This window comes from Grammomys surdaster, unplaced genomic scaffold (assembly GCF_004785775.1).
Source record: "Grammomys surdaster isolate TR1022 unplaced genomic scaffold, NIH_TR_1.0 126109, whole genome shotgun sequence".
In the NCBI taxonomy this organism is placed as follows: Eukaryota; Metazoa; Chordata; class Mammalia; order Rodentia; family Muridae; genus Grammomys; species Grammomys surdaster.
In genome coordinates, this window is record NW_021620917.1 from 1,279,329 (window position 1) to 1,292,251 (window position 12,923).

The following is a 12,923-nucleotide window of genomic DNA, read 5'->3' on the forward strand; positions in this document are numbered from 1 at the left end:
GCTTTCTGATTGTAGGGAGGCTGGGACCACATCTCTGTCCGGGCCAATGCCACCAGGGTACCTAGGAACATGTCCAGGAATCAGGAGGCCCATGGTCCAGGTCCTGTTTGCTGCTGAGGCCACACCTCACCCAGAAGCAAGGATGGTTTGAGCCTGAAGGACCAGTACTGAGCCTTTCTTGTGCAGTATGGGAGGGTGTCACCCAGGGCCCCACACACAGGGAGTCAGGTCAGAGTCAGCCATTTCTGCAGTACTGGCAAAAAGCCAGAGATGTGAGAGTGGGGGCAGTCCCCCACGTTCTGAGTCTGTGAGGGGTGCTGCAGGGAAGGGCCTTCAGCCCTGGTCCCTGCCTGCTATACCTCCCATCTTTCTAGGCCAGGAACTCAGAGCCCTCCAGAAATTCTGGCCCTAGAGAGACAGAGGCAGGGAGGACCCTTCCATACCTGGAGACCCCAGATGGCCTCCAGGAGAACAGCTGTGAGGTTTAGGTCTCCAGGCCTCAGTCTGGTCATTCCTCAGTAGGCTTCCCAAATGGAGTTTTGCTTCAAGAGTTAAGCAAAGGGCTGGATGCCTATAGGCCTGGCACTCAGGAGACTGAGGCAGGAGGATCCTGAGTTTGAGACTACCCAGGACTACAAAGCAAGACTGTCACAAAAAATAAATATCTAGATAAATAAACCAGGCATGGCGGTGCATGTCTGTTCTCCGAAGGTGAAGGCAAGGTCAGGAGTTCAAGGGCATCCTCAGGCTCCATAGTAAATTTGAGGCCAGCCTGGGCTACAGAAGACCCTGCCTCAAAAACACAGGTCTTATCCTGGAGGTTTGGGGTTCCCTCCTGTGGTGCACTGGAAGGTGGTTTCCTTGTAGAGAATCACCATCATGAACTCCAGTTTAGCCCCTTTCAGATATGGAGGCAGGGCCTCCCTGCACAGGGTTGTTTTGCAGGGAGGCAGATCTGGGTGGAGGCAGCTTGCACCCTGGATTTGTGTCCTGTGGAAAGGGTATGGCCTCAACTCCAGGCTGTCTTGTGCTCCACAGCTGGGCAGAAGGTACCTTGAATGCTAGCCTGCCTGGCGTGGCCTGAGCACTGGCCCATGGCAAACATGTGCCCCAGCAGGTGATGGCTCGCGTTTCAGACACTGCTCAGGAGTGCCAGAGCCAAGCCCTTCTCCACTTATTTTGAGACAGGACAGACCCCTCATTGGTTTGCCTGGGAATCCTCCCCTAGTGATGTCATGGTCAGGAGGGGTATCCCCAGAAGCTAAGGGGAAACTACTCTGGGGTCCCATCCCAAGGACAGGAATGGTCCCGTGTCCTCCTCATTTCCAGAGGTGAGAGCAAACACACCCATGTGCAGAGAGGCATCACTGTCAATGACAGCATTCTAAGGGGGCATCCGGGTTTGTCCCCAGCAGTGTGTTCTGCACATGGTTCTCAGCTGAGCACCGCCAGGGTGTCACCATGGTGATGAGTCCTCCCACTGCTGAGCACCAACTGTCCCCCCTCAGTGACACCAAACCGTCTAGGCTCCCCAGATGTTCTATTTAATAAAAATTTATACCACAGCATGACTGACAGATTTTTATTAGGTATTTGTGTTAAAAAGGCACAGGTCTCCAGGCCCCTGTTCCTAGGACCAGAGCACAGTGGCTGTAAAATCTTTTCATTTTAGGATACAGCTGGCGATTTCATTAGTTCTCCAGGAACTAGGGGGAAAATAGCCAGTCCAGGTCATTTAAGGAACGATTTCACCGTGGTGACAGGCAAGGCACAGGCCGTTCTGTTGATCATGGCTTTTCCCTGACAGGTCACATTTCAGGTTTCTCTGCTTGTGCTGATGGGAAGTTGGTGAGGTCTGGAGGCCCAGGACAAGTGTCTCCTTGTACAAAGGCTCAATGGTCCTCTTCATAAAGGCCCTGCCTGGTCTTCACACAGGGCCTCAGGTCCTAGGTTGAGGGGCAGCTCCAGCCCTCTTGCCCAGGGGCTTGAATAAACTCAGCCCCATTATCCAGCAGGACAGAAGGACTAGGGGTATAGATTGGTTGGTAGAGTGTTTGCTGAAGGTGCTCCAAGCCCCGGGTTCAATCCCCAGCACTGTCTAAACTGGGTGTAGAAGTCCATACTTCTAGTCAGTCCCAGCACAAGAGATAGAGGCAGAAGTTCATTATCCACATAGTAAGTTAGAGGTCCACCTATGCTCCAGTTCCAAAAAAAGATCACCCAGGGCTGGGGACAGGGAGACAGAGCAATAGGACTTCCTGGTATCACAGACTTGTCTCCTAGCCTCCTAGTGGGACTGGAGTCCCTAAAGATCCTTTGTGATGTGGCCAAGGGACATATAGGTCCTGTCTGTCACCAATAAAGAAATGGAGCTACTTCCCAGCTAGGCCCTGGGAAGTAAGGGTGTGCGAATGGCAGCTTGTGGTGGACAAAGGGCCACAAGGCTGTGGTCCTGCCAAACAGTGGCCCTGGACAGCCCTGGGCTGCAGCCAGGCGTTAGGGCAGAAGTTTGGCTGGATGGCTTCCCTTTCTCCCTGTGCTTCCAGGCAAGGTTGGACAAAAGGAGCTCAGCTCTGGCCTCGGCTCATATGGAAACCAGCCACGGGGTTTGTACTTGTGTCTGTTGGCAGAGGCCTTTGTGTTCCACTAGGAAGGTCCCCCATAGCAAGGTAGATATCTGGGCTCTGTCTTTCCAACTTGGAGTTGTGCCTGGCCTCTGCTCACACTGGTGAATTCCCTATTGACCTTCCCTAGTAGCCATCACCGAATAACAGACACGGGCCCCCAGTCTCTCCTGACCTACGTACGATCTATGACAGGACTGGAAATCTACACAAATCAGGTCTCACTGGGATGAGGAGACCAACAGCTCCAGGCCTAATGTAGCCATTATCTATTTTTTTGGGGTGCTAGGGCTCTCCCCCTACCCTGTGTTCACGTACTTGGGGGTGGATGGGGAGCTGAAGCAGCAGGATGGACCAAGCACAAGCTCAAAAATCAGCCTGGGCTGCATAGTTTAGGGCCAGCCTGAGCTACATAGTGAGACTCCTGTTATTCTAAAAGTGGGGGTGGGGGATTTGGGCCCCAAGGAACGCCAGGTCAGTTCTGGGCAGAGAGACAAGGGAGGAAGGAAGAGGCCAAGGACAAGTGACAGCAAAGTAGTCTGAACTGAAGCCCGGCAGAGCCAGTGGGGCAGGAACGCCCCGAGGACGGAAGCTGGGTTTCAGGAGGCCAGACTGCCAACCGCTCAGCCCTCCTTGTTAATGAGCAGGTTGGGGGAGGGACATGCCTGCCACTCCAGTTTCCACCTCAGAAAAACACCAAAGGTACTAAGAGCTAAGTCCAAACACCAAAGGTACTAAGAGCTAAGTCCAAACATCAAAGGTACTAAGAGCTAAGTCCAAACAGCTTGTGAAGAAACAAACACATGGCAACCAAACATCAGGGGCCAAACCAAGATGAATGTGAAATCCCAAGCATGGGGTACACCCTGTAATAGAGAGGGGTATAGTGGGACGTCTATAAAAGGCCCAGGACAAGTCTCTCCTTGTACAGAGGCTCAAGGGTCCTCTTCATAAAGGCTCTGCCTGGTCTCTACACAGGGCCTCAGATCTTAGGGTTAGGTTGTAGTCAGCCACAGCCTAGGACACTGTAGCTTTTCCAGAAGTGTCCATTTTAGGGGTGGGGAGAGAGAGGGGGGAGGGGGAGGGGGGGGGAGAGGGAGAGGGAGAGAGAGAGGGAGAGGGAGAGGGAGAGGGAGAAGGAGAGGGAGAGAGAAGTCTAGGCCTTTCTAACTTCAGTTGTTGAGTTGGACCCAGGGCAATCCTATAAAACGAGAAAACGAGATGCCATCTTGGCTTTGATGTCTTTTCCCTGAGAGGATTGAGTGGCACTTTGGGTCCAGTTTCCCATAGCCCCACAGTATGGGATGGACCTTAGGCTCAGCAGTCTCAGGGACATTCGTAAGTCAAGTTCATCCTGGAGTCACCCCTTAGCCAGCACACATGAATTGTAAGGAGGGCAAGAACTCTCCTGCCCTGCCAAAGGGCGGCAGGGACAGGGGCTCTCCCTGGAGGTTTGGGCCTCAGTATGCCTTGACGGACCAGATCTCTCCCTTGTCCCCTGGGGGTCTAGGAAAAAACTTCCACATGTTGGTGTCTGAGCTGACTTTCAAGGAAGATGGAGTCACTGCAGTCAACCTTGGGCTGGGATTGCAGCTCAGTTGGTAGAGAACTTGTTTAGCACACACAGAGCCCTTAGTTCAGTCCTCAGCGTGGCACCATGTCGTGATGTGTGTGCCTGGAATCCCAGACCCAGAGAAGATGGAGGTAAGAAAGATCAGGAGTTCAAGGCCAGCTCTGGCCACGCAAGAGTCTTTATCAACAACAAAATTCCCTCAAGGACCTCAGCAGTGTCATTGTCAGTCTGGGGCTTATGGCATAGAGGGACCACAACTGAGATGAACAGGCCAGGTCAGCGCTTCCAACCCACTCTGGACTCTGAAGAGCGTGCTAGCTCCCCTCTCTGAAGCTGTGGATCTGTGTAGAGTACCGTTGCAGGTGGCCTTGGGGCTGGTCCTCGGTGACACCAAGCATGGCCCCAGACACCTGCTGCTGCTGCTGCTGCTGCTGCTGGTGGTAGTGTTGGTATAGTTTAGGGCCTGGTGCAGGACCTGGTGCCTCCAGCCCTGGGAGACGGCTGCTGGACATAGTAAGTATGGTGGCGGTCAGTGACTTGATATAGTTCTTGGCCAGTGTGAGGGTCTCAATCTTGGAGAGCTTCTTGTCAGCCCGCACATGTGGGATGACCTCGCGCAGTGCCTGGAAGGCATTGTTGAGTTTATGCATCCGTTGTCTTTCCCGCTCATTGCTCTCCAGTCGCCTCTGAACGCTGTTCTCCCTGCGGCCACTGGACCCCTGTCGCCGCTTGACCTCTGCTCGAGCTCCACTTGCACGGGTTGTCCTGCTCCGAAGACCCTTTGTCAGCTCTGACCCCCCTGAGCCTGACTGGGGTCTGTCAGGCGTCTGCTCTCCTGGGCTAGCTTCTGTGTCCTGCATGGGTGTCCGGCGCCTAGGGGGCCGGTTCTTGGTCTTCATAGCTCCAGGCTGGTTTTCCCAGGAGGTGGTGGCTGGGAGAGGCCCTTCGAACTGAAATTCAGAACACAGCCCCTCTGCAGTCATTCAGCGTGGCCAGTGGGCATGCGGCATGGCTGTCTCATTGCTTCTTCAGCCAGTGCAGCTGACCACTGGGACATAGTGGACACCTGGATGCTTCCCACTCACACTGAACCCTGAGTTGACTCACCTGTGCTCCCAAAGCCCTGGCTGAGCTCACACTGACTCACTTTTCTCTAACCTACCGTCCCTCCCTCTCTCTCTCCCTCCTCACTGATCTGGGAACCCTTTTCAGGTTCCCTGCTCCGTACTGTTGCAAGTACCTCCTGAGCCATGGTACCTGACAATTTGTTTAAGCCACCCAGGAACAGGTCCCAGTCCTGGCCTATGGGTTCCCCCACACACACACTGACATTGTCCCAGACAGGCAGCACCCCTTAGACATCATGTTTACAGCTCTCCTGGACACGACACAGGTCCAGACATTATCAGAAGCAGAACCGCAGTGAGTGCACACAGGACAGCTCACAGGTCAGACTGACAGTTGCCAAGGCCCTGCAGCAGCCCCCAGTTCTACCACGTGGACGGCACCAGCCAGTCTGAGTGGAAGCCACCATATATCTATTTTTTCCCCACAGCTGCCGGCCGTCTGGTCCCGCTTCGGGGTCCCTTCCCAGCAGTCCCATCCAGTTCCCCCAAACCCTTGGTTTACCTGGGGGATCCAAGGCTGTACACGCAGAGGCTGCCCACGGGCGACAAGGACACGTCGCTTTAGCCACCACAGGCGGGGCTGCGGGAAGCATGTAAATGAGCTCACTGGGCGGGGCCAGGGCGGCACCTGCGGCCACGCCCCCGCTCTGAGGACCCGTGCGGACCCGCCTCCCCTTTCCTCTCTCTGGGTCTGAGAGCCCGCGGTCTCTCTGGGGACTTGCCGGCATTGGGGGGGTGTGGGGGGGGGAAATCCTGGATCGCACCTGGCCAGGACACCTGGCCTTGGGGTTAAGTCTCAGAACAGGGTCTAGGATAAGCCACCTTGCATAGTTTTACAGGAACCGCAGCCACCTCCCTGAGCAGAGCTGGCAAGACTTCTCCTCCCCTGCCCTGGAGCACCCTGAGTTTTCCAGCGGACTCTGTGAGTCCTAACCGTTCAAGTACCCGGCTGCTCCCCGTTTTGTCTTCCCTTACTGAAGTGGGGTGCGTCGGGGATGCCACCCAGGTCACCAGAGCTCCTAGTGGCAGAGTGTCACAGTTTTCAAGAGTCAGACAATTGGGAAAACCAACCAACCACATGGCTGCCTATCTGTTCCTAGCTCCTGTCGGTTTCCCGGAGGTTACAAGGGAATTACAATATAAAAGATTATGGGGCAGTAGAGTCCTGAGTCTGGGACTCACAAAGTGGAAGGAGAGAACCAACTCCCCCAAGTTGTCCTCTGACCTCTATGTGAGTATCTTGTTGCTCACAGAAAGCAGATTTTCTTACTAGCCTTTATCTGTCTGTCTGTCTGTCTGTCTATTTTTGGTGTATGTACATGCTCATAGATCAGAGGACAACGTGCAGGCGTCTGTTCTCACTCCCACCATGTTGTGCCGGGGATGAACTCAAGTCATTAGGTTTGGCAGCAAATGACTTTACCAGGCGAGCCATTTTGCTGGCTGTAGCACAGGCTGCCCTGGAGCACCTGATCCGCCAGCGTCTCTTCTGCCTCCCAAGTGTTAGAACTGCAACTGGGTCATGGCACACACAACTAAAATGTGTTGAAAATATATATTCTTTAATCCAGTGAGTGCATACAGATGTGTGTCGGGGCAGTGTGGTGCTGGGGACCAAACCCAGTGCTTCATTCGTGCTCAACTACATCCCTGGCTCTTTTTCCCTTTTAGTGACAGAGACTCCAAAGCCAAGGCTGTCAGTATTCCCCCCCCCGCCCCCCCCCCCCCCGGGCTAATAGAACCAGTCAAAATGCAGCCAGGACTCTGCATAACTCTGGGTGAGTTCTCAGTTCAGCAGGCTTGGGCCTCAGCACTTGTGACACAGCTACATAGGCCATGGATCTGGTAGAAAGCTGTCACCTCCCTCATGTCACTTGGACTTCAGTGAAAGAACTGGAGAGAGAGAGAGATCAGAACTGAGCCAGCCCCATACTGCATAGAACTGCTACTTTTTTTTTTTTTTTTTTTGAAACAGGACCTCATTCAGGCCATAGCCTGGGCTGGTTTTGGATGCATGGCAATCCTCCTGCCTCAGCACCCCAGGTGCTGGTATTAAGGGTATGCACCATGCCAAGCCCAGTGAAAGGCTGTTTTGTTTGGTGTGTGTGTGTGTGCGTGCACCAGTGTATGTGCACAAGTGTAAGGTGTGAAGATCAGAGTTCAACATCAATTGTTATTCTTGGGGGCACCATTTTTTTGTTTTGTTGAGGCAGACTCTCTCGCCAGCCTGGACCCTGCAGAGTATGCTGGACTGGCGAGTGAGCCCCAGGGGTCTCTGTTTCTGCTTCCCTACAACTGGACGATAAGCATACAGGCTCCACTCTACCTGACCTTTTTAGTTTTAAACATGGGCTTTAGAAACTGAACATGGGCTGGGCAGTGGTGGCGCACGCCTTTAATCCCAGCACTTGGGAGGCAGAGGCAGGCGGATTTCTGAGTTTGAGGCCAGCCTGGTCTACAGAGTGAGTTCCAGGACAGCCAGGGCTACACAGAGAAACCCTGTCTTGAAAAACCTAAAAAAAAAAAAGAAAGAAAGAAAGAAAGAAAGAAAGAAAGAAAGAAAGAAAGAAAGAAAGAAAGAAAGAAAGAAAAGAAAAAGAAAAAAGAAACTGAACATGGGTCTTCTCAGCAAAGAAGCCATCTCTCAACCAGAAAGGCTAGCTGTGACCTCTTGGGGAAGCATTTGGGGCCTGGGCCAAGGCCAAATCCTTATAAGCCAAACCTCATTAGAACTCCTCAGTAAGTAGAAAGGCTTGGATTAGAACCCACAGCCACACGTGCACCAGACTCTACAGTCTCCTGAGAACCATCCTCATGCCCTTAGAACTGTGGGGAGCTCAGAGACCCACAGCATTGGCCAAACCCACACAGGTTAAAAACAAGGAATAAACATAGCAACGGAGATTATTATAAATATATAACTATATTTATTTTGAATATTAAATAGTTTTTAAATTACAAGCAATTTATTGAATCACACTAAGCTTCACTATACAGTAAAAATCTTACAATTTAAAAATGTACACAATTTAAACTCCAAGTTCATTAACTGTTATATTGCCATGAACCCCTTCTGATTGTGTTAAGAACAACCTGGTAGGTGGCAGGCCAAGGGTGTGACTGTCCCACCCAGATCCCTGGCCGTGGACAGGATGAAACAGAGGGTACATGCACAAGTCCGGTCATCAAGACCCAGCTTCGCCTGTGCAGGCTCCAGTAACCAAACACCATATGTTCAACCCCTGGGATGGCTGTGGGTGATGCAATACTGCCAGCGCATCTTAAGAACTTATGTGTAAGTTAAATAGACTTTCCTGAAAGTCAACACTGGGGCCCCCGTTTGCTGCTTAAGAAATATTGAGATGTATGTTTGATATAACCGTGTCTGCCCACTCTTACTAGAAGGTGGCTTCTCTCAAGGTGGGTGCTCTGAAGCACAGAGAGCCTGACACTTGGTTGCACCTGGGTTTTCAGGCTGAGGGGTAGGAGGCTGCCTGTCTTTTTTCCCTGGCCCTGGGGACAGACATGCAATAGGTCACTAATTCTACAAATGCCCTATGGGAAGTACGAACAAAGGGGAAGGTTTTTTACAGCAGGGAGACAAACTTCCTCAGAGAAACCCATCTCTCTTACAAACAGGCCTGTATGTCTCAAAGAAGAAGGGAGGCTGTTTGCCATCTTTTCCACGGTAACCTTTCGATGAATGGCTTCTGGCCCAGACAGAGTCTGAGTCTCACGGGGAGGGGGAACTACTTTTTCCTGACTTAGGTCATCCTATAAGAAATGGAAGATATCAAGAAGGGCTTGGAGAGCTCATTATCTTTATGAGAGGACACCAAAGTCAATTTCCAGTCTGGTAGGTGGAGGATGAACACTCAAGGGAGGGCAGAAAGAAAAGTCACTGAGCCCACCACATGTCCACCGTGTGCCCGCCGTGAGCCCACCACATCCCAGCCACAGGCACCACTTGCTCATCTCTCTGCTTGCATGAGTGATCAGGTCTGGAAAGCCCACCAAGGGCAACCAAGCTATCAGTAAAAAATAAAACCAGCTGAGTATGGTGGCAACATCAGGGGGTAGAGGCAGATGGATTTCTGAGTTTGAGGTCAGCCCACACTACACAGCAAGTTCCAGGACAGCCAGGGCTACACAGAGAAACCCTGTCTTGAAAAACCAAAACCAAAACAAAACCAACATTGGATGGCAAAGCACATGCTCACATTTAAAAACCGGGCTGGAGTTTAGTCTATTGACATTTCTGCATATTGCTTGAGATTTGGGGAGGATGTGTTGACAAGTGTTATACAAAGTCTTCCCTTCCATGCGACACCACAGAAAGATCCACCCCACCCCAAATCAATATATAAAATGCTTTTGTTTTGGCAATTAACCATGAGCGTGATATTGATATAAATATAGACAGGAATTGTATTGATAAAATCCCCTCAACACGGTGAAAGACGGCCAGCCCTCAAATGCCACTAAGTCTACCCCAGGCTGGCTGTGTAAGGAGGCTAGATATACGGATCCATCTGACTGTAATCAGTGAATCTGAACTTCTTAGATCTATAATTTGAAAAAAAAAATCTTATTATAATTACGTCTCCTTTCTTTCTCAACTAAGACTGGTAGATAGAGGTAAAAATTAAAAACAAAATTCAGAAAGTCCACACAACAAAAATTCAGTTATGACAATTTTGGCAAAATTACTTTCAAATGCCCTTTTAATATACATGTCACAAGATCCAGTGCTTTCTATGGAGTCCAGGCATGCTAGATCTGCACCAAGTATTGGAAAAGGAGACTCTCTGTCTTCATATTTTTCCTGTTGATCATAAAATTATTGCTTAGTATAAAAATTCATGGATCGAATCAGAGTTGATAAAGGTCATAATCTGCTACGTAAACTCACACCGACATCCACACCAGCACTCTGTAGGAGAGCCCAAGTCCCTCTGACTGACTGCACAATGTCCCGGCCAGAGCCTGGAGACTCATCCCATTGTCCCAGTGGAGTCTGGAGAGTGGGGACAGCACCGGGAAGTATCTGGGGTGAGGAGCCCACCCCAGCAGGTGCAGTTCCCGTTAAACATGGCATCACCAGATTGCACTGCCAGCAACACTTCCTTTGTCAAAGCAGAGCTCCGGGGCAGCAGAGCGAGGCCTCCCTCTTGTGTGGGGACAGCAGATTCCTTCCATGATGTACTGAGGCTATGCTGAAGATGTGAGATCCCTTTCAGAACAAGAGGAGAGCTGGCTGCTTGATACAGGACCATGAAGGCTGCTGGAGGCCCTGCTGGGGTCCCTGCCCCCTCCTTGTAGCTACAGGGTGCTGCCTGTATCCTGGGTGCTCTGGCCTGGACAAACTGCTCGTCTCACTTGCAGCTCTGTGGGGACCAGTCTCTCAGAGGTCCCACCTGCCTGAGAGACTCAGAGCTCCTGCAGGCCGGCCTCTGTACAGAGGAAGTGGTACATGGCCTCACCTCACCAGAAAAGGACCCTGGGCACTGAGTGCTGGGTGCATCTCTTACAGGTTTTCTACCAAACGGATTTAAAAGCATGAGAGGCAGGGCAGGCTGCTCAGAGTATCCACGTATACAGAAACATGCTCAATGCAATCAATGAAACACAACAGCAGTTTTGGCCTCATCAAAAATATTTCCTCTAAGAACATAAATCACTAACACCCAGAATCAGAACGGCTGGGGAAGAGTACCTGTGTACGGTCCCCACAGGGCTGAAGACAGAAGAACACTCAAAATATCGAAGTCTTACAGTACCATGCAGAGCAAACACACAAGAAGACAGAAACAAAGGGGGAAAAAAAGAGAGAGAAAGAAAAAAGAAAGAAAATCAAACCAGTGGACAGCACCGGCTTGACCTGCCATGTTTTCCTTGGATAGTTTACGGTGCTGTACAATATGGGAGCTCAGAACACTCACCCACAGTGCAAAGAGCAATTAGTGATCTCCTTAAAGACAATAAATATGGCTCACTTATGACCTCCCCTGGTGTGCCCCTCTGTGGCACCCACACCCTGACTGGAGGCACAGGTGTGGTGAGGCAGACATCCACACAGGACACAGACCTATGGCCTGAAGTGCACAGGTCCTCACACTGTGTGCCAGAGCAGTGTGGCAGCGTGGCCACCTCAGCAGGGTGCCCAGCACGAGCAGGTCTAGTGCAGGCAGGAGCAGCCTGGGCGAGCGCTGCAGAGGGAGCTCTTCCTGGCGTGGTTGCCCAGCTCTCCATCACTCCTGAGCCGGCCCTGTCCGGTGCCAGTCAGCATGGAGTCCATGTCGTTGCTCAGGTGGACAAGCAGGAGTGCCGCTGGCTGGAAGAGCATGTCCTCAGCCACCTAGTCCTTGTCTCCGTCTTCACTGCTGCCTATTCCCAGACAGAAGCAACATGACAGAGCAGGTCAGTTTTAAGAGCTGACTACCCAGCTAGTACCAGCATGGAGGCAACCAGACCCAAATGGCAGGAAAAGGAACCGTAGCTAGTGCCCTCCTGTCCTGCCCTGTCTGTCCCTCCTTCCCACAACTTGCAGGGCTCTGCACACACAGCTGCTTGGCTCCCACAGTGGCTCCACGGCCACACTCGGGGCACCAAGGTAAACCTGCCTGACCTGTACACCTGCCCCCCAGAGATCCTCAGGTACAGGCACTATCTCAGCGGCACAGGTGAAAACCAAGTAAACAAACAAAAGTGCTCTATATCCTACATTTATTATTTGATCTGTAAACTTCAAATAAAAAATGTACCTATTAATATTTATCTCCTGATCTTGGTATAGGGAAAGGGGCCCATATGTTCAGGTATTACTACTTCAAATGGCCCCTGCTGTGAGTTCCCAGCTGGCCCTCCAGTATCACAGGAGACCAAGACTTAATGGCAAAATCAACACTGCTGGGGAAGAGCTGGAGAGCCTGGGCTCAGGTCCAAACCACAGGCTAAGTGTGCCTAGAGCAGGTGCCTGTGCAGGGTACTCCTCCAGAGTGTGTAACCTGAGGAAGTGGGGCTGGCAGCAAAGGGGGAAAGGAAAAGACATGGCAGAGCCTGCTCTGGGACCTCCAGGCTCTCCAGGGCCAGTCCAGCAGGGCTAGACAGAAATGGGCACTGGGAGTGAGTCCAGTGTGGGAAGTGTGGACACATATGCACCATCGGGACTGTGAGAGAGATGCGCCAGGCCTATTATTTCAGCTGCTTGGGAATTGGAGGCGGAAGGCTTGAAAATTCGAGGCCAAACTAAACTACAAGAGTGACTTCAAGGACAGTCAGGGCAACTTGGTGAGACTTTTTCTCATAAACAAAACAAAAAGTAAGAGACTTGGGGATGAAGCTTAGGTAAAGCAGTGAGGGGCTGAGGCGTGGCTCAGTGGTAGAGCCCTGCCTAGAATCCCCCAGTGAGGGGCTGGGATGTGGCTCAGTGGTAGAGCTCCTGCCTAGAATCCTCCAGTGAGGGGCTGGGGTGTGGCTCAGTGGTAGAGCCCCTGCCTAGAATCCCCCAGTGAGGGGCTGGGGTGTGGCTCAGTGGTAGAGCCCCTGCCTAGAATCCCCCAGTGAGGGGCTGGGGTGTGGCTCAGTGGTAGAGCCCCT

The 12,923-nt window shown here is 51.9% G+C and overlaps 3 protein-coding genes across 6 annotated transcripts in view; 1 reads left to right on the forward strand and 2 right to left on the reverse strand.

The window, feature by feature from the left end:
- Positions 1-1,568, forward strand: part of Tecpr1 (tectonin beta-propeller repeat containing 1) — a 29,085-nt gene extending 27,517 nt beyond the window's left edge. For all 3 annotated transcript variants that reach the window (XM_028756150.1, XM_028756151.1, XM_028756152.1), the window contains one exon: positions 16-1,568. In XM_028756150.1, the coding sequence (XP_028611983.1) occupies positions 16-117 (102 nt within the window). In that variant the 3' untranslated portion in view covers positions 118-1,568. The remainder of the gene's footprint in view (positions 1-15) is intronic.
- On the reverse strand, positions 1,569-5,899 carry Bhlha15 (basic helix-loop-helix family member a15). Its single transcript, XM_028756153.1, has 2 exons — positions 5,827-5,899; positions 1,569-5,147 (listed from the first exon to the last, which is right to left on the reverse strand). The coding sequence occupies exon 2, from the start codon at positions 5,094-5,096 to the stop codon at positions 4,512-4,514; it is 585 nt and encodes a 194-aa protein (XP_028611986.1). The 5' UTR covers positions 5,097-5,147; positions 5,827-5,899; the 3' UTR covers positions 1,569-4,511.
- A 2,329-nt stretch (positions 5,900-8,228) lies between these two features.
- The window catches only part of Lmtk2 (lemur tyrosine kinase 2), an 89,870-nt gene continuing 85,175 nt past the window's right edge, over positions 8,229-12,923 (reverse strand). For both annotated transcript variants that reach the window (XM_028756149.1, XM_028756148.1), the window contains exon 14: positions 8,229-11,711. In XM_028756149.1, the coding sequence (XP_028611982.1) occupies positions 11,683-11,711 (29 nt within the window). In that variant the 3' untranslated portion in view covers positions 8,229-11,682. The remainder of the gene's footprint in view (positions 11,712-12,923) is intronic.